Below are 25649 nucleotides of genomic sequence, written 5' to 3'. Positions count from 1 at the left end.
TCCCAAAGTGCTGGGATTACAGGCATGAGCCACCGCGCCCGGCCCATTTTAGCCCTAACTCTTATTAGCCTGGCTCTTTAAATGTCTTTGTATATGTCCAGAAGGAGCTGAAGGAAGAATGATGTTTTCTTCTACAAAGAAAAAATGAAGGCTGCTTCTACAGGACCAGCACTAGGGGGCACCGGAGCAAAGTATACTGAGCATGACCTGTAAGACTGCCCCAGAGCTTCCAACTCTGGGAATTCGCGGAACAGAGGAAATATCCATTGGTGAAACCTAGTGCACTTCCATTTCAAATAACGATCGAAGCTTTTTCTTAATACAGTCTTCTCATAAACTTCATTTAATAGTGTTTACTGTTGAGTTAAATTATAACTTGAATTTAAACTTCAATTGTAACTACCACTCATAATCTCCTGAGTGACAGTGTTCATGACAATAGAAAAGAAAAAAATTTTTAGAAAAGTACACTTTAAAAAGCAATTTGGCAGTATGCATCAAGAACCTTAAAAGCATACACAATCATTGACCTAGCAATTCCATTTCTAAGAATATAATACAAGATGAAACAATGAAAAACATAGAACAAGCTTTTTGCACCAGAATGCCCATCACAGCATTAATTTTATTAGTAGAAATATTTAAACCCAAATATCTAAGAGAGGAGAGAGGTAAAATAAATTATGGTAGAGCTACACAATAGATTATGCATATATTAAAAATATTCTCTATAAACTTTTCTTAATAACTGAAGAAAATGTGTTAATTGAAGAGAAGATACAAATTGAAAGTACATTATAATCTCAATAAAATTACAAATATATTAAAGAAAAAGTACTAAAGAAAATACACCAGGCTGGGCGCAGTGGCTCATGCCTGTAATCCCAGCACTTTGGGAGGCTGAGGCGAGTGGATCACAAGGTCAGGAGATCAAGACCATCCTGGCTAACACAGTGAAACCCCGTCTCTACTAAAAATACAAAAAATAAGCCAAGCGTGGTGGCATGCGCCTGTAGTCCCAGCTACTGGGGAGGCTGAGGCAGGACAATCGCTTGAACCTGGGAGGTGGAGGTTGCAGTGAGCCGACATTGCACAACTGCACTCCACCCTGGGTGACAGAGTGAGACTCCATCTCAAAAAAAAAAAAAAAAAAAAGAAAGAAAGAAAAAGAAAAAAGAAAATACACCAAAACATTAACAGTGGTTATCTAAAAGTGGTAAGAGTCAGTTTTATTTTGTCTGTATTACTATTTATGTATTTCTTCTTTTATAATGAACATATGCTCAAGTAGGAGAGCTGAAATTTATGAGAACTCTACCTTGTATTTTATGCCAAAAAAATAATAAGCATATTTTATTAATAAAAATATAAGCGACCTGTTGAGAGATTTAAATGTTTCTGTAAATGTATTAATGATTACAGAAAGAAAAACAGATAGTGGTTGGCTGGCTTGCTCCCTCACTATCTAAATGACCCATTTCATTTTAACATTTTCTCAACAAAATAAAACAAAATTGCTTTATGTAACAAACTTTCAGGTTGCTTCTAAATGACCAACATTACAAATATTAAATATATTTAACATATATAAGTATCCCAATATCGACCATATTACATTTAAACTTCAGGAAAAAAAAGGGGAAAAAAATAGATAGAGTTTTAGGTGCATTATCACAGAAGTCCTCCATATACTGTTAGTCCTGGCATTACAAACTGAGCCAACTTTTGTAAAAATACAAAAATTAGTCAGACATGGTGGTGGGTGACTGTAATCCCAGCTACTCAGGAGAGGCTGAGGCAGGAGAATCCTTTGAACCTGGGAGGCAGAGCTTGCAGTGAGCTGAGATCATGCCACTGAGCTCCAGCCTGGGCAATAGAGCAAGATTCTATCTCAAAACAAACAAATAAATGAACAAACAAACAAACAAACAAAATGTAAAACAATAAGATAATGACAACAACAAAGTCCCCTCTTATGCTTCATCTTTTTTTTTTTTTTTTTTTTTTGAGACAAAGAGTCTCACTCTGTTGCCTAGGCTCACTGCAACTGTGCAGTGGCGTAATCTTAGGTCACTGCAATCTCCACCGCCTGTGGGTTCAGGCGATTCTCCTGCCTCAGCCTCCCGAGTAGCTAGGACTACAGGCATGCATCACTATACTTGGCTAATTTTTGTATTTTTAGTTGAGACAGTGTTTCACCATGTTGGTCAGGCTGTTCTCCAACTCCTGACCTCAACTGATCTGCCCACCTTGGCCTCCCAAAGTGCTAGGATTATAGGCATGAACCACCATTTCCAGCCTCAAACATGGATTTTTCTTTTTTTTGAGATGGAGTCTCGCTCTGTTGCAGGCTGGAGTGCAGTGGTGCGATCTTGGCTCACTGCAACCTCTGCTTCCCAGGTTCAAGTGATTCTCCTGCCTCAGCCTCCCGAGTAGCTGGGACTACAGGGACGAGCCACCACGCCCAGCAAATTTTTGTATTTTTAGTAGAGACGGGGGTTTCACCATGTTGGTTAGGATAATCTCTATTTCTTGACCTCATGACCTGCCCACCTCAGCCTCACAAAGTGCTGGAATTACAGGCGTGAGCCACTGCACCCAGCCAAAACATGAATTTTTAAAGTTTGCATGTGTCTTAAAAATTAATGCTTTTGAAGGTTATCACTTAGAGAAACATTTTAATATTATAGACAGAACTGATGTATGATGATTACAGAATACACCTTGGACTTTTAAAGAAACTACCAACAACTTCAAAATGAGAAGAAATAACTTGAGACAAATATCTAAGTAAGAAAAATTTCACATATGCTATAAATGCACACAAAACTATAAATGTAAATCAAATGAATAAAGCACATAAAAGACGCCGCAGCATTCTTTCTGGCATAAAGAATATCAGTGGGTCACACCTGTAATCCCAGCACTTTGGGAGGCTGAGGCGGGTGGATTGCTTGAGTCTAGGAGTTCGAGACCAGCCTGGGTAATATGGTGAAACCCCATCTCTACAAAAAATGTAAAAAAGTAGCCAGGCGTGGCCGGGTGTGGTGGCTCATACCTGTAATCCCAGCACTTTGGGAGGCCAAGACAGGCGGAACACCTGAGGTCAGGAGTTTGAGACCAGCCTGGCCAACATGGTGAAACTCCGTCTCTACTAAAAAACAAAGATTAGCCAGGTATGGTGGAAGACACCTGTAATCCCAGCTACTTGGGATGCTGAGGCAGGGGAATTGCTTGAATCTGGGAGGCAGAGGTTGCAATGAGCCAAGATCATGCCACTGCACTCTAGTGAGATTCTGTCAAAAAAACAAAAACAAAAACAAAAAAGTAGCCAGGCGTGGTGGCACACGCTTGTAGTCCCAGCTACTTCAGGGGCTGAGGTGGGAGGATCACATGAGCCCAGGAGGTTGAGGCCACAGTGAGCCATGACAGTGGGCAGCCAGGGTGAGACCCTGTCTTAAAAACAAAACAAAATTAGTTCTGGCAACAAAATCTGCATTGCTAATTAAATACGTAATGTGACTAATAAAAAAATAAAACTATCTTTTATTAGGAGAATATGTCAGGCAAAAATAGGCAAGGAATTTCAAAATAATTCTGCTGTAAAAAGATTAAAAAATAGAAAATATTCAAAGAAGTCGATTGAAGAACAGAGATTATTATCCCAATTATGGAATATAGTTGTAAAAAGACAAAATTTAGGCTGGGCACAGTGGCACACACCTGTAATCCCAACACTTTGGGAGGCTGAGGTGGGCGGATCACTTGAGGTCAGGAGTTCGAGACCAGCCTGGCCAACATGGTGAAACCCAGTCCCTACTAAAAATACAAAACACCCAGGCATGGTGGCATGCACCTGTAATCCCAGCTACTCAGGAGGCTGAGGCAGGAGAATCGCTTGAACCCGGGAGGTGGAGGTTGCAGTGAGCCAAGATCGCACCACTGCACTCCAGCCTAGGTGACAGAGCGAGACTCCATCTCAAAAAAAAAAAGGAAAAAAAAAAAAGAAAAAATTTAAATTATGAATAGATTTACAAGGAGGAATTAGCCATCAATTATGCTAAATTTTTAGGGAATAACACATTCTAAATTTACTAAATTCAATATTTAGCCAAAATGCAAGTAACTCAACAAAAATGATGTCTGTGGGAAAAAATACCTAAAAATTCAATCAGAAGGATGAGAATAAAAGCAATTGTATAATTATTAAACCTATCCTAACAAATTTTAATATATAAATTCAATCTCCTTTGACTTTACAATAAAGAACATTTCAAAAAAAGACAAGAGGCTCGTTCTGTCGCCCAGGCTGTAATGCAGTGGCAAGATCTTGGCTCACCGAAACCTCTGCCTCCCACGTTCAAGCGATTCTTGTGCTGGAATTACAGATGTGCGCCACGACGCCCAGCTAATTTTGTATTTTTAGTAGAGACAGGGTTTCACCATGCTAGCCAGGCTGGTCGGAACTCCTGATCTCAGGTGATCCACCCACCTTGGTCTCCCAAAGTGCTAGGATTACAGGCGTGAGTCACCATGCGCAGTGTAACAACAGTTTTATTTTTCTTGGAGACGGAGTCTTGCTTTATTACCCAGGTGGGAGTGCAGCCCCGCGATCTCTCCGCTCACTGCAAGCTCCGCCTCCTCGGCTCACGCCATTCTCCTGCCTCAGCCTCCTGAGTAGCTGGGACTACAGGCGCCTGCCACCACACTTGGCTAATTTTTTTGTATTTTTAGTAGAGATGAGGTTTCACCGTGTTAGCCAGGATGGTCTCGATCTCCTGACCTCGTGATCTGCCTGCCTCGGCCTCCCAAAGTGCTGGGATTATAGGTGTCAGCCACCACGCCTGGCCTTTTTTTTTGGACAGTCTTGCTCTATCGCCCAGGCTGGAGTGCAGTGACATGATCTTGGTTCACTGCAACCTCCGCCTCCTGGGTTCAAGCGATTCTCCTGCCTCAGCCTCCTGAGTAGCTGGGACTACAGGTGCCCGCCACCACACCCAACTAATTTTTGTATTTTTAGTAGAGACAGGGTTTCACCATATTGGCCAGGCTGGTCTCGATCTCTTGACCTTGTGATCTGCCCGCCTTGGCATCCCAAAGTGCTGGGATTAGAGGCGCGAGCCACCGTGCCCGGCTGTAACAGTTTTAAAGTGGCTTTCATTACTAATAAAAGGTTAACTGTTATTTTTGCTTTTTAAGACTGAAATTACTAATAAAAGAGAAAAACCAAGAGGCTAACCCATATATTACCATTCTTCTAATTAGAAAGAATTTAAAAATCCTACTACTTTCTAAATGCAGAGATCCTCAAATTATTACTCAGAAAAGAAAAAAATTCTTACTCTGAAAAAATAACACTCCATATCAAGCTGTTGGTTCTATATGCAAATGCATTAATCATCTTTACTGTTTAAACGGTTTGTTTTCTTAAGAGGAAGATATACAAACATACTAATATCTTTATTTGATTCTTTATCAAATGTTTGCTTCTTACATTCAGGTCTCTCATCACATGAAATAACTGAAACATTTATTTTATATTTGTGTCAGATAATTCCAATGTGAAGTATTTTTTGTCTGATTCTCTTCATGGTTGTTTTCACAAGTGATATTTTAGCTGTGAGCTCACTTTGCTTAAGATTTTACTTGTGGAAAATTCTTTAAGGCAAGTTCCTCCAGAAGAGACTTGGATTTGATTTTGTTAGGTGGTTGGGGATATCACCATTATAGAACACTTAATCAAAATCTCAACTTTTTTTCTTTCTTTTTTACCATCAAAATAGTATGAATTCAGGTGAAAACCTACACAAAAGCTAAGTCATAGTTATAAATTTTCATGGGAGATTTATTTTTCCCCATTTTAATCAATGCCACATTTTAAGACAGACTCTTTTCCTTATAATCCCCCAGCCCTTGAAGGAAACTGGAGTGGGTTTATTTCTAGTTCACCACTGTGCTGAGAGTAGCTCGTTAGGATTCCAAAATAATCTGAGAGATGTGGCCACCTATGAGACATTCTATCCTGGACGGACCTTGGACTGTACATTAGAAATGATCCTCAAGGTAAAGCAGTCTTCAGTGCTCTTTTTGGCTTTCTTGATCTTACTTTTCATTTAATCCCTAGCCCCCATTTTTCTTTCTGTTTTGCATGGTCATGGATACATTAAAATAAAAAAAAAATTTACCCAACATTTTAAGTTGTTTTTAACTTCAAAAGAGTTGTTCACTTTGTGTCTCTAGGTATCATACTGCCAGAATCAAAAGCTACATACTATTACCTTTCAATGATGTTATTCTTTTTTTTTTTTTGTGAGATGGAGTTTTGTTCTTGTTGCCCAGGCTAGAGTGCAATGGCACGATCTTGGCTCACTGCAACCTCTGCCTCCTGGGTTCAAGCGATTCTCCTGCCTCAGCCTCCTCAGTAGCTGGGATTACAGGTGCCCAACACCACATCCGGCTAATGTTTGTGTTTTTTTTTTTTTTTTTTTTTTGAGACAGAGTCTCTCACTCTGTCGCTCAGGCTGGAGGGCAGTGGTGTGATCTGAGCTCACTGCAACCTCTACCTCCTGGGTTCAAGTGATTCTCCTGCCTCAGCCTCCTGAGTAGCTGGGACTACAGATGGGTACCACCATGCCCAGCTAATTTTTGTATTCTTAGTAGAGACGGAGTTTCACCATGTTGGCCAGGCTGTTCCTGAACCCCTGACCTCAAGTGATCTGCCTGCCTTGGCCTCCCAAAGTGCTGGGATTATAGGCGTGAGCCACCATGCACGGCCTCAATGTTATTCTTTTTAATAGCATGTTACCTATCAGAGCTCTTGTGTCTACTACAGTGATTTTATATAAGAAGTTTTAATCTGTGTGCATGTGTACATATATATACACACACATAACTATGTGTCTTTTGCTTGAAGATTCTGGCTCTTCCCAAAGAGGTAAATGTATACTTACTCATAAGATAAACCAAGAACTGGTAATAATCATATATTTTATTAAATATTACAATAATTTATATTATACAATAACAGATAATAGTAAATTATTAAATAGTTAAGCAAGGTTATTATTTCAGTAATAACCCTTCTGCCTACAGAAACTCTTACTTACTTTGGAAGGAGAACCATCAGTAATTTTCACCAACTGCCAAAGAATCGAGTAATGGGAACACTGCAGTGCTTGCACGACTATCTGTATCAAATGAAAAAAAATTTTTTTTAATGAAAAATTCAAAAAAATGAGATAATCTGTTTGCACTGTGCTAAGATAATAATATTTATCACAGTTGTTATTTGATAGTATAGCTTCAAGTCCAAATTTTTGTATAATTAATGAGAATGTATAAAATATTTGGTTAAAAAGGACACACCAATATATCAATCTGGAGAATAAAGACACAACATATGGGAATAAATATAGATTGAAATAGCACTATGTTTAAACAAAAATGTAGTGTCATGAATATTTTGCTTAGTCAAATTTTTAAAAGGAGACTGATGAAATTATTTTTATCCAAATTTTATAGTTGAAATAACTGAATCTAAAGTATTTACCCACATTTTATAAGAAAATTTCTACTTGTTTTAAAGAACTTTAATGTGAAAATAGTCATATCAAAAAGTACACTTATGAGTATAAAGCTTAATGAATATAAAGCAAAAAATACCTATGTAACTACCACCCACATCAGGAAATAAAACATTGCTAGCATCTCCTCCCAATATAGCATCTTTTTTCTCCCAAGGGCAACAGTTATTATGGATTATTTGGGAATTGGCATATTTTAATTACCTAAGTCTGCATTCCTAAAGATTTTTATGCATATCATTGAACAATACATAAATGTAATCATACAGTATGTATTACTTTGAGTCTGACTTTTTCATTTAACATTTACGTTTCAGATTTATTGATGTTGCATATACCTAGAGTTCATTAGTTTTTAGTTCTGTGTAATATTTAGAATACTCCCTATTCATCTATCGTTGATAAACTTTTACACTGCTTTGAGTTTTAGGCCATTATGGATCATATTGCGATGAACATGCTTATACATGTCTCTTGGTGCACTCTGCATGCATTTTTCTAGGGCAGAGGTTTTCAGAGTTTTTAGTTCTCAGGATCTGTTTGTACTCTTAAAAGTTACTAAGAGTCCAAAAGAGTTTTTCCTTATGTGGGTTATATCTCTCAATACTATTGTATTAGAAACTAAAACTAAGAAATGTTTATAAAATACTTAATTCACTTAAAAAATTTATTACATAACAAATAATAAAACTTTCTGAAAAGAAATAAACTTTTTTTTTTTTTTTTGAGACAGGGTCTCACTTTGTCACTCAGGCTGGAGTGCAGTGGTGTGATCACGGCCACTGTGGCCTCAGCCTCGCTGGCTCAGGTGGCCCTCCCACCTCAGCCTCCCAAGTAGCTGGGACTACAGGCATGCACCATCATGTCTGGTTAACTTTTGTATTTTGATTAGAGGCGGGGTTTCGTCATGATGCACAGGCTGGTCTCGAACTCCCAGACTCAAGCAATCCACCTGCCTTGGTGTCCCATACTGCTAGGACTACAGGTCTGAGCCATGGTACCCGATTATCAATAAATTTTCTTTTCTTTTTTTTTTTTTTTTTTTTTGAGACAGAGTCTTGCTCTGTCGCCCAGGCTGGAGTGCAGTGGCATGATCTCGGCTCACTGCAAACTCCATCTCCCGGGTTCAAACAATTCTCCTACCTCAGCCTCCCGAGCACAGCTAGGACTACAGCTGCACGCCCGACTAATTTTTTTGTATTTTAGTAGAGATGGGGTTTTGCCATGTTGCCCAGGCTGGTCTTGAACTTCTGAGATCAGGCGATCCTCCCACCTCTGCCTCCCAAAGTGCTAGGGACCACAGGCGTGAGCCACCGCACCCGGCCCCAAAACAAAATAATTTTTTTTTTTGAGATGAAGTCTCACTTTGTTTCCCAGGCTGGAGTGCAATGGTGCATTCTTGGCTCACTGCAATCTCCGCCTCCCGGGTTCAAGCGATTCTCCTGGCTCAGGTTCCCGAGTAGCTGGGATTACAGGCGCCCGCCACCATGCCTGGCTAATTTTTGTATTTTTAGTAGAGACAGGGTTTCACCATGTTGGCCAGGCTGGTCTCGAATTGCTGACTTCGTGATCTGCCTGCCTCGGCCTCCCAAAATGTTGGGATTACAGGCGCGAGCCACTGCACCCGGCCTCAAAATAAATTTTCTAAAGGAAAGAATATTTAATAAGAGTAGCACTGTTTTACATTTTTGCAAATCTTTAAGGTCTGTCTTAATAGAAAACAACTGAATTTTCCTGTTTTGGATTATGTTACAATATATTGTTTTCATTGAAGTATACGAAAAATATCCAGTCTCACAAAGTAGTTTGGGAAAAGAAGGTACAGTTTAATAACCTTTGTAGATAACATGAATATTCCTTGCTGTGACACCAATACCCCACCTGTACACTTGCAAGAGAATGAGAGTGAAAAAAGGAAATAACATCTTGATCTTATTGTAAAAATAGTTTTGACTTCATGGACCTCTCCTGGAAACCTCCCATGGGTTCCCAGACCGCATTTTGAGAATATCAATATTAAGTATGTTTTATTGCAGTAAGATACATCAAGTATTCAAACAAAAATGTAGTAAAAAACCTATCCAAATTGGAGTTCTCTTTTACGTTGTAATCTTTACTCAATCTTACTTTCCTGAATTCTGTTATCTGTCTCTCTGGAAAACAGAGACAAAATCCTATTCCTGACGCTCTAAGACTAGGACTTCTGGATCATACAGTATGTGTATGTATAATGTTATTAGATATTCCCAAACTGTTATCCAAAGTGTATCTACTAGTCATTGACAGTTGCTGTGTCTTCACATTTCTACCAACACTTGATATCAGATTACTTAAGTTTGGAAATTCTATTACATATGAGTAGTGGTTTTAATTTTACATTTCTCTAAATACAACGAGGATGAGCACCTTTTCAGTTTTTTTTTTGAGACGGAGTCTTGCACTGTCGCCCAGGCTTTGGATAGGTCTTTTATTACATTTTTGTACACAAAATGTTTACTACATTTTTTGAATAAATGATGTATCTTTTTGCAATAAAGCATACTTAATATTGATATTCATTTATTTTATTTTATTTTTTGAGATCGAGTCTTGCTGTCCCCCAGGCTAGAGTGCAGTGGCGGGTTAAACGGTTCTCCTGCCTCAGCCTCCTGAGCAGCTGGGATTACAGGCAAGTGCCACCACGCCCGGCTAATTTTTGTATTTTTAGTAGAGACAGGGTTCACCATGTTGGTCAGGCTGGTCTCTAACTCCTGACCTCAGGTGATCCACCTGCCTCGACCTCCCAAAGTGCTGGGATTACAGGTGTGAGCCACCGCGCCCAGCCAGTATTCCATTATTTAATCAGTAAATTTATCTAGTGTCACTATTATCTTCTCCACTTGATAAACTACAAACCATAAAGGTAAATATATGCAGATAATAAGTTAAAAGGGAAATCAATAAGTAGAATGCTGCAGGAACTAGTTGTGAGTTACAGCTGATTTTACTTTTTTTTTTTTTTGAGATGGAATCTCACTCTGTCACCCAGGCTAGAGTGCAATGACTCTAGCTCATGTCTTGGCTCAATGTCTTGGCTCACTGCAACCTCCTCCTCCCGGGTTCATGGGATTCTCCTGCCTCAGCCACCTGAGTAGCTGGGACTACAGGTGCTTGCCACCATACCGGGCTAATTTTTGTATTTTCAGTACAGATGGGGTTTCACTATGTTGGCTAGGCTGGTCTCGAACTCCTGAGCTTGTGATCCGCCCACCTCAGCCTCCCAAAGTGGGATTACAGGTGTGAGCCACCATGCCCGGCCTAGCTGATTTTACTTTAAAATTTTCAGGTTTCAGGCCAGGCGCAGTGGTTCATGTCTGTAATCCCAGCATTTTGGGAGGCCAAGGCAGGTGGATCACCTAAGGTCAGGAGTTCCACACCAGCCTGGCCAACATGGTGAAACCTCGACTCTATTAAAAATACAAAAAATTACCAGGCGTGGTGGTACACACCTGTAGTCCAAGCTACTTTGAGGCTGAGACGTGAGAATCACTTTAACCCAGGAGGCGAAGGTTGCAGTGAGTCGAGATCATGCCACTGTACTCCAGCCTGGGTGACAGAGTGAGACTCTGTCTAAAAAAGAAAAAAAATAATAAATTTTAAGGTTTCAGATCCCTCAAGCAAAAGATACTTCCAATGTGCCTACTTGAGACTGACAATAACTCTTAAGAATTGGAGGTATGAGGAATAACTGGTCCTGGGTGCAGTGGCTCATGCCTGTAATCCCAGAACTTTGGGAGGCCAAGGTGGGTGGATCACCTGAGGTCAGGAGTTATAGACCAGCCTGGTCAACATGGCAAAACCCTGTCTCTACTAAAAATACAAAAAATTAGCCAAGCATGGTGGCACATGCCTGTATTCCTGGTTACTGGGGAGGCTGAGGCAGGAGAATGATTTGAACCTGGGAGGCAGAGGTTGTATGAGTCAAGATCACACCAATGCACTCCAGCCTGGGCGACAGAGCCTGACTTTAAAAAAAAAAAAAGCAAAGAAAAAGAAAACAAAAAAGGAAAGAAAAAAGAATTAGAGGAATTTAGAGGAATAAGTGGTGCTGCCTTTGGTGCAACATTAATGAGATCATGTCAGGATTTTATTAAACATAATTAAATGACTGACTCATGTCAGAATGCAGAAAATAGACTATTGGAACACTGTCAAGTTATAAACATTAGTGCTAAACAAATCACCCTACTACACTAGAAGATGTTCAATGGTCCTGAGATACCTTAAGGTAAATTCTAAATTATAATATTAAGTACAATAATAATGAGGTCTGAATGGAAAAGAAAGACAAGATTTTAAAAATTCCCTTGAATTTGAAACTGTATTTGTTAAATTACTAGAAGAGTGATACATAAATTAATAGTAATCAATGAGAGGCCGGGCGCGGTGGCTCAAGCCTGTAATCCCAGCACTTTGGGAGGCCGAGACGGGCGGATCACGAGGTCAGGAGATCGAGACCATCCTGGCTAACACGGTGAAACCCCGTCTCTATTAAGAAATACAAAAAACTAGCCGGGCGAGGTGGCGGGTGCCTGTAGTCCCAGCTACTCGGGAGGCTGAGGCCGGAGAATGGCGTGAACCCGGGAGGCAGAGCTTGCAGTGAGCTGAGATCCGGCCACTGCACTCCAGCCTGGGTGACAGAGCGAGACTCCGTCTCAAAAAAAAAAAAAAAAATCAATGAGAAATTAAGCTGGAAAAAAGTAATGTTGAAGAAGAATTGCTTTATTTTGGTTATGTCATTGTCCTACTCATTATAAATATCACTTCCTTTCCTTCTACTTTTCTATTATCCTACACTAGAAATATTTCAGGCTGTTTCATAGTTTTAAAGAAGTTTCTTGTCAGGGGTTATGAGGGAACAGAGACATTTGGTCATCCCATTACCTGTTACAAATATAGAATTCCCATTCTAATCTGTTTCACACATTGGTATTCCTTTTAAATTTACTTTTAAAGGGACTCCACTGCATTACCTTAAAATAAAAAGCTTGCTCTCATTGACTGGGAAACATTCTGCTTTCTCACAGACACAATTCCATAACAATATAGCTTATCGACACCAAAAGAAAATTCAGAACTTCTCCTATCAAGCTTCACTCTTAGTCATTTTGATATTTTATCCTCCACACCAGCAATGTTATCCTAACTTGTTCAGAAATCATTATTCAGTAACTTTGTCTTTCTGGAGGACAAATGAAACAAGAAACAAGGAATAAAAAATTGCAAAAGGCAAAAGCCACTGTTGCAACCTTGAGTACCATACCCCTTCTGCCTTTGATTAACATTGCTCTGAGCCTGGAGAGGATCATCAAATGACAGCAAGTCATTATTTGTCTGATGACTAATAATTTCTTCCAACCCACTTTCTCCATCCTCCTGTTTCCATGAGGAAATGCTGTTCCTGGGAGGAAACACTAACATGTATTGTACATTTCTAGGTAAATTAACAAGCAGGAGTGCCTTTTCTTTCTATCTTCTGTCTGCCAGGACACCAACACCCCAGGAAAACTTTGGTCCCTGAATGACTGGGGAGAGCAATAACACCCTACTTCCCCTAATGATACTTTATGGTTATGGGTATGAGAAATAAATTCCTATGTGTTAAGCCACTGAGATTTTGAAATTAATTGATTATAGCAGCCAGCACTACTTTAATCAAAAAAAATTGTTAGCCCCTTAATAGTTCTTTAAAAGAACTATACCTTCGTATCTCTGACTAGCTGGCTGAATCAGTGAGAATCATTCAGCTTGTGGCTAATGACAGATATTGCACATCTTCAAGATTAATTTTATTATTAATGTAAAGTTTCTGGAATGTTTAAGTTTAGAAAACTGAGTTTACATGGAAAATAAACTCTGAATTAAGACTAGAGAATAACAGGAAAATAATTATGCATATATGTGTGTGTGTATACATGCATATTATCCACACCTATAGGATATGTTTAAAATCCTAAAAAATCCATGTAATGACAGTGGAAAATCTGGGCTCTTCTATTTTTCTGTTGGCAAGAGACCTTAAATATGAGGAGGCTCAAACTTTTTAGTGGACAGGTGCATGACAAAAGAGTGAACTAAACTTAATTGTGTCTGACAGCCAGTATTGGTCTATCATTTTTAAGACTGGGTTCATAAGAGTGACAATTAACATCCTCTTCGAAATGAGCATTTAGATGCAAATAATCAATATGGTTTTCCCAAAGAGGATATAAGGCTTGCAAATAAATAAACACATGAAAGAACACCTTTTTTTGTTGTTATTTTTTTCAGACAAAGTCTCACTCTGTTGCCCAGGCTGGAGTACATATAGTGGCATGATCTCGGTTCACTGCAACCTCCGCCTCCCAGGTTCAAGGAATTCTCATGCCTCAGCTTTCTGAGTAGCTAGGATTACAGATGTGTGCTAGCATGACCAGCTAATTTTTGTATTTTTAGTAGAGACGGGGTTTCATCATGTTGGCCAGGCTGATCTCAAACTCCTGGGCTCAAACGATCCTCCTGTCTCAACCTCCCAAAGTGCTGGGATTATAGGCGTGGGACAGTGCATCCAGCCTCAACATCTTTAGTATGAGGAAAAATATATGTTAGGCCAGGTGTGGTGGTTCATGCCTGTAATCCCTGCACTTTTGGGAGGCCAAGGTGGGCAGATAGCTTGAGCCCAGGAGTTCAAGACCAGCCAGGGTAATGTGGCAAATCCCGTTTCTACTAAAAATACCAAAAATTAGCTGGCTGTGGTAGAAGGTGTCTGTAATCCCAGATCGTGCCACCGCACTCCAGCCTAGGCCACAAAATGAGACTCTGTCTCAAAAAAAAAAAAAAAAAAAAAAAAGAGGAAAAAAGGAAAAATATGTTAAAAGCATGATAAGATACCACTATATACTTAGAAGGATGGCTAAAGTAAAAATTATCAAGTACCAATGATGATACACAATAACTGAAGCTCATACACTGTTGGCAGGAATGCAGAATGGTACAGCCACTCTGGAAAACGGTTTGACAGTTTCTAATAAATATATAATTACCATAAAACCTAGCAATTTTACTCCGGGCATTTACTTAATAGAAATGAGTACTTATCAATTCAGACAAAAATTTGCATACAAATGTTCATGACAGACTTAGTTGTGACAGGCAAATGCTGGACACAACTCAATATCCTTCAGTGGCCAGATGGGTAAAGCAAACTTAAGTATCCACACAGTGGAATATTATTCAGCAGTAAAAAGGAACCAACTTTGACACACAACCTTAATTAATTTCAAAAACATTAATTCCGGGAAGACACTATACTCAGTGAAAGACATTATGCTCTAAACAGTTACATGTTGTATGATTCCATTTATTTGGAAATCTTAGAAAGATGAAACTATCATAATGAAAAATAATCACTGATGTCCATGAGTTTTGGCTAGGGTGAGCATATGACTAAAAGGATGGTATGAAGAAGTCTTCTGGGACGGTGAAACTGTTCTGTATCTTGATGACTACAAAAATCTAAACACATTAAAATTCATAAGACTGTACATAAATAGAAAAATTAGTCAATTTTGCTGTACAACAATTCAAAATAATACGGCAGAGTAAAATTCACTGTAACATTTTTAAGGAAATGTTAAGAAATACACAAACACTGATGCAAATCCTCAGTGATACAAAGTAGCAAACAATTCAGTAAAGAGAGAAGATTCATAAATTCTAGGAAATGGGGGATTATCCAATCAATGTACTGTATTATTAGCAGGATACTAGATCCTAAGTTAAAAAACATATATAATTAGAAGCATGAAAAACTCAAGTAAAAAATTCATGCAATAAAAGGTTAACTTCCGTGATTAAAGAATTAAAAGATTTCCCAAAGAATCCATTTCCCAAAGAATGGATTACGAAGCAGGCTAATGCACATTAATTCTTGGCAACTCAAGACTCTGAAATTGTATTGTCAAGCTTACATATAAATTCCAAATATCGGAAACAAGGAAGAGTAAAAAGAAAAATCATATGTCAACAGTGTGGTGTAGAGATTATATTCTCTTTTTGCAATCTCTCTTTTTTTTTTGAGAGAGGGAGTTTTGCTCTTGTTGCCCAGGCTAGAGCGCAGTTGCGCAATCTCAGTTCACTGCAATCTCGGCCTTCCGGGTTCGAGCGATTCTCCTGTCTCAGCCTCCCGTGTAGCTGGGATTATAGGCATGTGCCATCATGCCCAGCTAATTTTGTATTTTTAGTAGAGACAGCATTTTGCCATATTGGCCAGGCTGGTCTCGAACTCCTAACCTCAGGTGGTCCGCATGCCTCAGTCTCCCAAAGTGCTGGGATTACAGGTGTAAGCCACCGCGCCCGGCCTCTTTCATTAATGTTTTATACTTTTCAGCATACATATCTTGCACATACTTTATTAGATTTATACCTGAATCTTTCATATTTTTGGCGCTATTGTAAATAATACATTTATACATTTCATAATATTTCACTTTTCAATTGTTCATTGCTAAATAATTGTTTTTTATTTTGAGACAGAGTCTCACTCTGTCACCTAGACTGGAGTGCAGTGGTGCAATCTTGGCTCACCGCAACCTCTACCTCCCGGGTTCAAGTCATTCTCATGCCTCAGCCTCTCAAGTATCTGGGATTACAGGTGTATGCCACCATGCTGAGCAATTTTTTGTATTTTTAGTAGAGACAGAGTTTCATCATGTTGGACAAGCTGGTCTCAAACTCCTGACCTCAGGTGATCTGCTCACCTCAGCCTCCCAAAGTGTTGGGATTACAAGCACGAGTCACTGTGCCTGGACTGTATTTTAATTTAAAAAGCATTAGATGGGAGGCTGAGGCAGTAGATCGCTTGAACCCAGGAGCCGGAGGTTGCAGTGAGCCGAGATCGTGCCTGGGCGACAGGGCAAGACTCTATCTCAAAAAAAAAAAATAAATAAAAAGCATTAGATGTGCATGGTAAAATATCCAACAGTATAACTGGTGTACAATTCAAATTAACTTTCTTCCCCACTAAAGATCTCTAGTTTTCCACTGAGAAAGCCACTGTCAATAGTTTCTTATGAAACATCTGAAAATAAGTTTCAACTAAATGTATGTATATATAAATCTTCTCATCATCCTTTATCCTGCTGTATTTAACTGGTTCTCTGTAGATGAACATGTAGAATGTTTTAAATTTTAAATATTCATAAATGCTACAATGAACATATTTGCACCTATGCCTTTGTACACACATCCAAGTATATATTTATAATCTAAATTCCTGGAACCACAAATCCTCAGAGAACGGTATATCCACTTTCAATTTTGATAGAGAGTTGGCAAAGTAATCCATGCATACAACAGTATTTGAGAGTAGTCAGGTATTTTTTAAAAAACATTATCAGAGTTTCTCATGCATACACATAGTTGAGAGTTACTACAACAGAACCTAGAATGGAGAGAGGGTGAAACTGAGGTTACTAAAACAGAAAGGTTCTGATGTGAACCTCAAAAGAAAGTACTAGGTTGGTGCAAAAGTAATTGTGTTTTTTTGCCATTAAAAGTAATGGCAAAAACCGCAATTACTTTTGCACCAACCTGTAAGGGATTAAACTAAGGATATGGTAGTAGGGCTAAAAGAGTATGGCAAGAAGATATTCAGAGGGTAGAATTTATAAAAAACAACCAAGAGCCTCATGAGATTAAGGATTGCTTGTAGCACACCATTATATCCTCAGGACTTGGCACCCAAATGCATTTTTTGGTGAATAATGACAAGGTAAACAGCAAGTAGGATGTAAAGTGTGTGTGCTGATGAAGAAAAGGGAGGCATTAACCTAGATTCGTGTCTTTTTGACTTAGGAGTCTAGACAGATAAAAAATGGGTAGAAGAATACTAAAAGGTTTTGATACAGTATGACCAAGGAATAATCAGAAGTACGTAACTAAAATAATTTATAAGCTCAGTCATGGAAATAAGTGTGTAGTCTTCTAAGAAAAGCATTACTCTATCAACATAAAAAAAACATAAATAATAAGTCACAAGCCAGGCATGGTGCCTCACACCTGTAATCCCAGCACTTTGGGAGGCTGAGGTAGGTGGATCACCTGAGGTCAGGAGTTTGAGACCAGCCTGGCCAACATGGTGAAACCCTGTTTCTACTAAAAATATAGAAATTGGCTGGCCATGGTAGCGGGCACTGTAGTCCCAGCTACTCGGGAGGCAGAGGCAGGAGAATTGGTTGAACCTGGAGGCAGAGGTTGCAGTGAGCCAAGATCGCACCACTACTCTCCAGCCTGGGTGACAGCGCAAGACTCCGTCTCCAAAACACAAATTAAAATAAAAGTAAATAAATAATAAGTCACAATCTATCCAAAAACCAATAACCGCTATTGGCTTAAATGTGACTACTTTTTTTTTTTTTTCTTTGAGACACTCTCACTCAGGCTGGAGTACAGAGGCACGATCTCGGCTCACCGCATACTCTGCCTCCCAGGTACAAGTGATTCTTCCACCTCAGTCTCCCGAGTAGCTGGGATTACAGGAGCATGCCACTATGCTCAGCTAATTTTTGTATTTTTAGTATAGATGGAGTTTTGCCATGTTGCCCAGGCTGGTCTCAAACTCCTGGCCTGAAGTCATCCACCTGTCTTAGCCTCCCAACATGCTAGGATTACAGCTGTGAGTCACTGTGCCCAGCCAAAATGTGACCACATTGAAACTCACCCCCTACATTACATTCAGTCTGAAGAATGTGTTCATGTCTAGTTCATGATGATGTATTAAATACTGGCATCTAATCTCTCCCCATAATTGCCACTAAAACACATAAAAAGATATCCGAAAAAAGATAAATACAGCTAGGTGTTGTGGCTCATGACTGTAATACCAGTATTTGGCTTGGCAGTGGTGAGAGGATCCCATTTGAGCCCAGGAGTTCCAAACCAGCCTGGGCAACACAGTGAGACCCCATCTCTATGAAATATATCTTTTAAAAAATGAGCTGGGGTGTGGTGGCTTAGACCTGTGGTCCCAGCTCCTTGGGAGGCTGAGGGCCTGGGAGGTAGAGGATGCGGTGAACTGTGATTGTGCCACTGCCCTCCAACCTGTGCAACAGGGCAAGTCCTTGTCTAAGAAAAAAAAAAAAGTAAATAAATAAATACAAAAAATAAGAGTTTGCTGGCCGAGCATGGTGGCTCACGCCTGGAATCTCAGAACTTTGGGAGGCCAAGGCAGGCAGATGACCTGAGGTCAGGAGTTCAAGACCAGCCTGGCCAACATGGTGAAACCTTCTCTCTACCAAAAATACAAAAATTATCTGGGTGTGGTGGCAGGCTCCTGTAATCCCAGCTACTTGGGAAGCTGAGGCAGGAGAATTGCTTGAACCTGGGAAGTGGAGGTTGCCTGCAGTGAGCTGAGATCACACTACTACACTCCAGCCTGGGCGACAGAGCAAGACTCTGTTTTAAAATAAAAAGTTTGCCATAACGCCAACATTAGAAGACATGGGTAAAGTGGAAGAGTAGTGCAAGCTATCATAAACAACACATTAGTAGCAGAAAATGGGAAGAGACAATGAAAAAAATTTAAAAACCTGGATTTGAGTGGTGTGCCATAGCTATGTGACCTAAGGCTATTTAATATCTTTGGTTTCATCACCAACAAAACGAAAATGATATTTTGAAACAAATGTAAAGACTTAAAATGAAACAAATGTAAAAACTTAAAAAGACTTAAATGTAAAAGACTTAAAGTCACCAGCCTTGTGGCTCCCTCCTGTAATCCCAGCACTTTGGGAGGCCAAGGTGGGTGGATCACTTGAGGTCAGGAGCTTGAGACCACCCTGTCAACACAGTGAAATTTCATCTCTACTAAAAATGCAAAAATTAGCTGGGCACGGTGCACATGCCTGTCATCCCAGCTATTTGGGGAGGCTGAGGCATGAGAATCTCTTGAAAATACAAAAATTAGCTGGGCACAGTGGCATATGCCTGTCATCCCAGCTACCTGGGAGGCTGAAGCATGGGAACTGTTTGAACCCAGGAGGTGGAGGTTGCGGTGAGCTGAGATCACTGCACTCGAGCTTGGGCAGGCAAGGGGAGAGTTTAAAATAGTACCTAGTAAATAATAAGAGCAAAATAAAAGTTTTCTATCCTGATGACTTGAGAGGCCCAAAGTTAGTGATATATGATTACACTTCATTTTCATGGGTGTAGTCACACAATTTTGTTCTATAGCAAATACTATTTACAAAAACACCTATAAATGCTCGATTGGTTTTCCATTTTTAGAATCTACTGAGGGTTGTAGAAACTATAAAGCAGAAAATTAGTATTTTTCCAGAAAATTAATATTTCATCTTCCAAATGGTTTCATGAAAAAAATAAAATAAAAAAATTATTTTTCTTAGAGGTCATCTGAGATGACATTTAAATTTAAAACTATACCAACAGAAAATAGGAACAAAGTCACAGAATAGAAAGAATTTAAATATATCTTGACTTTATCCTACAAAAGTGGGCATAAGAGATATTACAATAAATTCTGAAATGTGTGCTTTTCACAAGCTAATGATTATTGTTGTTACAGAACTGCAGTAACTTTCAGTATTTTTCACAGATTAAAAATAATTCATTAGCACAAAAAAGGTCAGGCTTGGTGGCTCATGCCTGTAATCCCAGCACTTTAGGAGGCCAAGGTGGGTGGATCACAAGGTCAGGAGTTCAAGACCAGCCTGTCCAAGATGGTGAAATCCCATCTCTACTAAAAACACAAAAATTAGCTGGGCATGGTGGTGGGCACCTGTAATCCCAGCTACTTGGGAGGCTGAGGCAGAGAATTACTTGAACCTGGGAGGTGGAGGTTGCAGTGAGCAAAGATCACACCAGCCTCCTGAGTAGCTGGGATTACAGGCATGGGCCACGAAGCCTGACCTTTCTAAAGTACATAGGAACTGGATTGAAAGGAACTCCCACTGGCCAAATCTGCTACAATTTGATAACCAAAATAAAAAACAAGAGTACTGATTTAAAACTTCTCAAATAAAACAGGTATCCATGAGTCTACAGTGATACCAATTTTTCTTAAAGGAATTTAAAATTGTAAAAAGTGAATGAGTGAATGAATAAATGAAAGGAGAAAGGAAAGTTCTTCCTTACCATACAGTGCCAACTAAGAAATACAAAATAAACAACAGAGTTAGAAAATCATCATTTTAGTCACTACTCTGTGACCAGGAGAGTAATAACTGAATCAGGCAAGGATCATAAATGGATACTAAAACTATTATGTCAAAGTCTGATAAGAAACAGAATTATTACATAGTTTTAAAGAATACTTCTACAGCTCACTTCAGTAATTAAAAAGGACACTGGTAACTATATAGGAGAAACTTGGCAGACCTCACTTTAGTCAGTGATCAGAGTTAATAACATGAATAATGAACAAACTGACATCACATGCCTCCTGATGTGATGGATTGAGGACAAAATATCATTTATGTAGTAGTCCTGCCAAGAAAGTGAAACTAAAATTTAAACATGCAGATCAGGCAAAACTCAAGTAAGAACATTCTGTAAAATAACTAGTCTATACTCTTCAAAATGTCATGAAACATAAAGGCTCAGAAACAATTCCAGATTAAAGGAGACAAAAACAAAATAACAACTAAATGCAATGTATTATTCTGCATTGGGTCCTAGGCTGAAAAAAAACTGTTAAAGGTTCAGGTGGTTGTGGCATTTTTTTTTTTTTTCTGACCGAATCTCGTTCTATCACCCAGGCTGGAGTCCAGTGGCGCAATCTCAGCTCACTGCAAGGTCCTGTTCTTGAGTTTCTTGGGTTCAAGTGATTCGAGTCCTCAGCCCCCTAAGTAGCTGGGATTACAGGGACATGCCACCACACCTGGCTAATTTTTGTAGTTTTAGTAGAAACAGGATTTTACCATGTAGGCCAGGCTGGTCTCAAACTCCTGACCTCAAGTGATCTACCCACCTTGGTCTACCAAAGTGCTGGGATTACAGGTATGAGCCACCATGCCTGACCTAATATACATTTTGCATATGCATATTAACATATGTAACACACACATTGTATTTGTAATATACTATATATTTGTATATATAATGTATATATACATATATACATATATAAAATATGTATATATAATAAATATTATATAGTATATGTATATTTATATATTATATAATATATACACATATTATATACATATATGTATATATGAAAATTATATACATATATATGATTATCATATATAATATATATGCAGAAATGTAAAAAATAATATAATATAATATAATATAAAATAATATAAAGTACAGAAATGTGGGAAAATATTGAAAATGGATTAGGTGAATTTTCTGTAACATTTCTATAATTTGATTTTTAAAAAATTATTAGAATAGGTAATTTCTTTTTGGTCTGCCACATATTTTTTACTTTTTAGATATTAAAAAAAAATTTTTTTTTGAGATGGGAGTTTTGTTCGTTGCCCAGGCTGGAGTGTAATGGCGTGATCTCAGCTCACTGCAACCTCTGCCTCCTGGGTTCAAGCGATTCTCCTGCCTCAGCCTCCCAAGTAGCTGGGATAACAGACACGTGCCACCATGCCCGGCTAATTTTGTATTTTTAGTAGAGACAGCATTTTGCCATATTGGCCAGGCTGGTCTCGAACTTCTGTCCTTATGTGATCTGCCTGCCTCAGCCTCCCAAAAGGCTTGCATTACAGGCATGCGCCACCATGCCTGGCCAGTCTTCCACATATTCTAAAACTATAATGGTTAAAACAGTACTGGTATGATAAAAGATAAATCACTAGGAGGGGAAAAAAATAACACAAATACACAGGCGTACCCTGGATGTAGCACAAGTTTACTCCCAGACATCACAAAAAAGCAAATTTTGTAATAAAGCAAGTCACAAAACCTTTGGTTTCGCAATGCATATAAAAGCATGCAATAGCATTACGTCTGAAAAAACAATGTACATAGCTTAAGTAAAAAATATAATACTTCATGGCTACAAAATGCTAATGATCACCTGACTCTTCAGTGAGTCATAATTTTTTCAGTGGTGGAGGATCTTGCTTCAAATGTTAATGGCTGCTGACTTAACAGGGTGGTTGTTGAAGGTTGGTGTGGCTATGGCAATTTCTCAAGATGGCAGTGAAGTTTGCTGTATCGATAGATTCTTCCTTTCATAAAAGATTTCTCTGCAGCACTGATGCTGTTTGACAACATTTTCTTCACAGACCTTCTTTCAAAACTGGAGACAACCCTCTCACACCCTTATCACTGCTTTATCAATTACATTTATGTAATATCCTAAATTCTTCGTTGTCATTTTAACAATGTTCACAGCACCTTCACTAGGAGTAAATGCCATCTCTTTCATTGCTTATCCATAAGAAGCAACTCCTCATCTCTTCAAGTTTGAGCAGGAGATTGCAGCAACTCAGGCTCATCTTCAGGCTCCACTTCTAATTCTAGTTCTCTTGCTATCTCCACTACATCTGAGTGACTTTCTTTACTTGTCTTACCCCCTCAAAGTCATCCATGAACACTGATATCAACTTCTTCCAAACTCCTGTTAATGCTGATAGTTGGACCTCCTCCCATGAATCACGAATTTCTTAATGGCGTCTAGAATGGTGAATCCTTCCCAAAAGTTTCTCAGACGCATCAGCGGAGTCACTTTCTATGGCAGCCATAAGACTTAATGCAATGTTTTTTTCTTAAATAATTAAGGTTTGAAAGTAAAAATTCCTTTTGCTGTGTTAGCAGTCATGAATATGAGAAGTGTGACTCTTCCACTTGAACATTAAGAAACACTGTAGAGTTATTAAGTGGCCTAATTTCAATACTGTTTTGTCTCAGGGAATAGGGAGCCTGCGAGGGAAAGGGATTAGGGAAGGGCCTGTCATGGAGCAGTCCAAACACACATAACATTAATGGATTAAGTCCACCATCTTATGTGGGAACAGTTCATAGTGCCCCAAAACAATTACAATAGAAACATCAAAGATTACTGATCACCAATCACCATAACAGATTTAATACTAACAAAAAAGTCTGAAATAACCAAGATTTACCAAAATGTGACACAGAAACACTAAGTCGGCATATGCTTTTGGGAAAATGGCACTGATAGCCTTGCTTGATGCAGGGTTGCTGCAAACCTTCAATTTGAAAAAAACCACGCAATAAAGCAAAGCACACTAAAATGAGGTATGCCTGTGTAACAACTCAGTAAAGGAAGGCACTAGGAACTTCTAGTTGAACTGGTTATCATTAAAAAAAAAAAAAAAAAAAAAAAAAGTCAAGCATATAGACAATGTAGGCTCCCCAAACAGCTAGAAAATTTTAAGGTATCTTCAAAACATTAAGAACAACTGAGGGTCAACAGTAATAAACATTTTGGTAGCTCTTCAGCACCCCTGCTTTAAAAGGTATTTTCTCTGAGTTCTTATTGTAAGCACACAGCTGGAACCTTAAAAAGTGAGCTTGCATGGTTGTATTAAGAAGTGGTTGAGGGTTGGGTGCAGTGGCTCATGCCCGAAATCCCAACACTTTGCGAAGCCAAGGCAAGCAGGTCACTTGAGGTCGGGAGTTCAAGACCAGCCTGGCCAACATGGGGAAACCTCGTCTCCACTAAAACTACAAAAACTAGCCCAGCGTGGTGACGCAGGCCTATAATTCCAGCTACTCAGGAGGACAAGGCGGAAGAATCGCTTGAACCCAGGAGGTAGAGGTCACAGTGAGCAGAGACCACGCCACTGCACTCCAGCCTGTGTGACAGAGTGAGACTCCATCTCAAACAAACAAAAAAGAAGTGGTTAAATATAGAATTTCTGTATTTTCAACAGTATCTTAAGAGATATTTATCAGAGCTGCTAAAATGAACAAGAGTACAATCTAGTCATATTTGAGTCATGCACTCAAACTTCATACACATGGTTAAAAATATGTGTTTAAGAAATTAACAAACTTAAAGCCACAAAACCTTTTTTTTTTTTTTTTTGAGATGGAGTCTCTCGCTCTGTCACCCAGGCTGGAGTGCAGTGGTGCAATCTCGGCTCATTGCAACCTCTGCCTGCTGGCTTCAAGCGATTCTCCTGCCTCACCCTCCCGAGTAGCTGGGACTACAGGCGCCCGCCACCGTGCCCGGCTAATTTTTGTATTTTTAGTAGAGACAGGGTTTCGCCATATTGGCCAGGCTGGTCTTGAACTCCTGGCCTTGTGATCCGCCCACCTTGGCCTCCCAAAGTGCTGGGATTACAGGTGTGAGCCACCGCACCCAGCCCCTAAAGCCACAAAACTTTTAATGTCACATAAGTATGCTCTTTTATCCAACAATAAAAATGGAGGAAATAAGACATATGCAATGAACATAAGCAATAGAAAACAAAAATAACAATAGAAGACAACATTGTGAAGCTGTCATGAGTCAGTACTAGGACAATAATGATGGTATGGTAAGTCTAAAAATTTTGATACAGTAGATGAAACAGAGATGTACACTTATTCTCTACCTGGAGAAAGAGAAAATGATAAAAAGAATATCTTAACTCTCTCATTCACTTTCAAATTAGAAGCATGGCTTGAAAATATGAGTGAATTTTATTTAGGCTGCTGGTCTGAGATAAAGAGAGGATGGGAAGTTGGTGTCAGCAACACATTTAAAAAAAGACAGGGTAAAATATTTAGTGTCTTTTCACAAACTACAATAAGAACGCCTAACATAATCAGGGACATTTGTAGGGACCAAGAAAATGACTAATGTTATGCAATTCAAATGAATTAATCACAGCAATAATAAAGTACTGTTTTCATAATTAACTTTTTTTTTTTTTTTTTTTTTTTTTTTTTGAGACAGAGTCTCACTCTGTCGCCAAGGCTGAAGTGCAGTGGCATCATCTGGGCTCACTGCAACCTCTGCCTCCCAGGTTTAAGCGATTCTCCAGCTTCAGCCTCCCAAGTAGCTGGGGACTACAGGCGCATGCCACTGCATCTAGCCAATTTTTAAATTTTTAGTAG

At 39.1% G+C, this 25649-nt stretch overlaps 1 protein-coding gene across 2 annotated transcripts in view; it reads right to left on the bottom strand.

Moving 5' to 3' along the window:
- The window catches only part of STAG1 (stromal antigen 1), a 327523-nt gene that overhangs the window by 53381 nt on the left and 248493 nt on the right, over positions 1–25649 (bottom strand). For both annotated transcript variants that reach the window (XM_031663744.1, XM_031663743.1), the window contains one exon: positions 7107–7187. In XM_031663744.1, coding sequence (XP_031519604.1) covers positions 7107–7187 — 81 coding nt within the window. The remainder of the gene's footprint in view (positions 1–7106; positions 7188–25649) is intronic.

Source organism: Papio anubis, chromosome 2 (genome assembly GCF_008728515.1).
Source record: "Papio anubis isolate 15944 chromosome 2, Panubis1.0, whole genome shotgun sequence".
In the NCBI taxonomy this organism is placed as follows: Eukaryota; Metazoa; Chordata; class Mammalia; order Primates; family Cercopithecidae; genus Papio; species Papio anubis.
The sequence above is the reverse complement of the archived record's forward strand: the minus strand, read 5'-3'. Positions and strand labels throughout refer to the sequence as shown.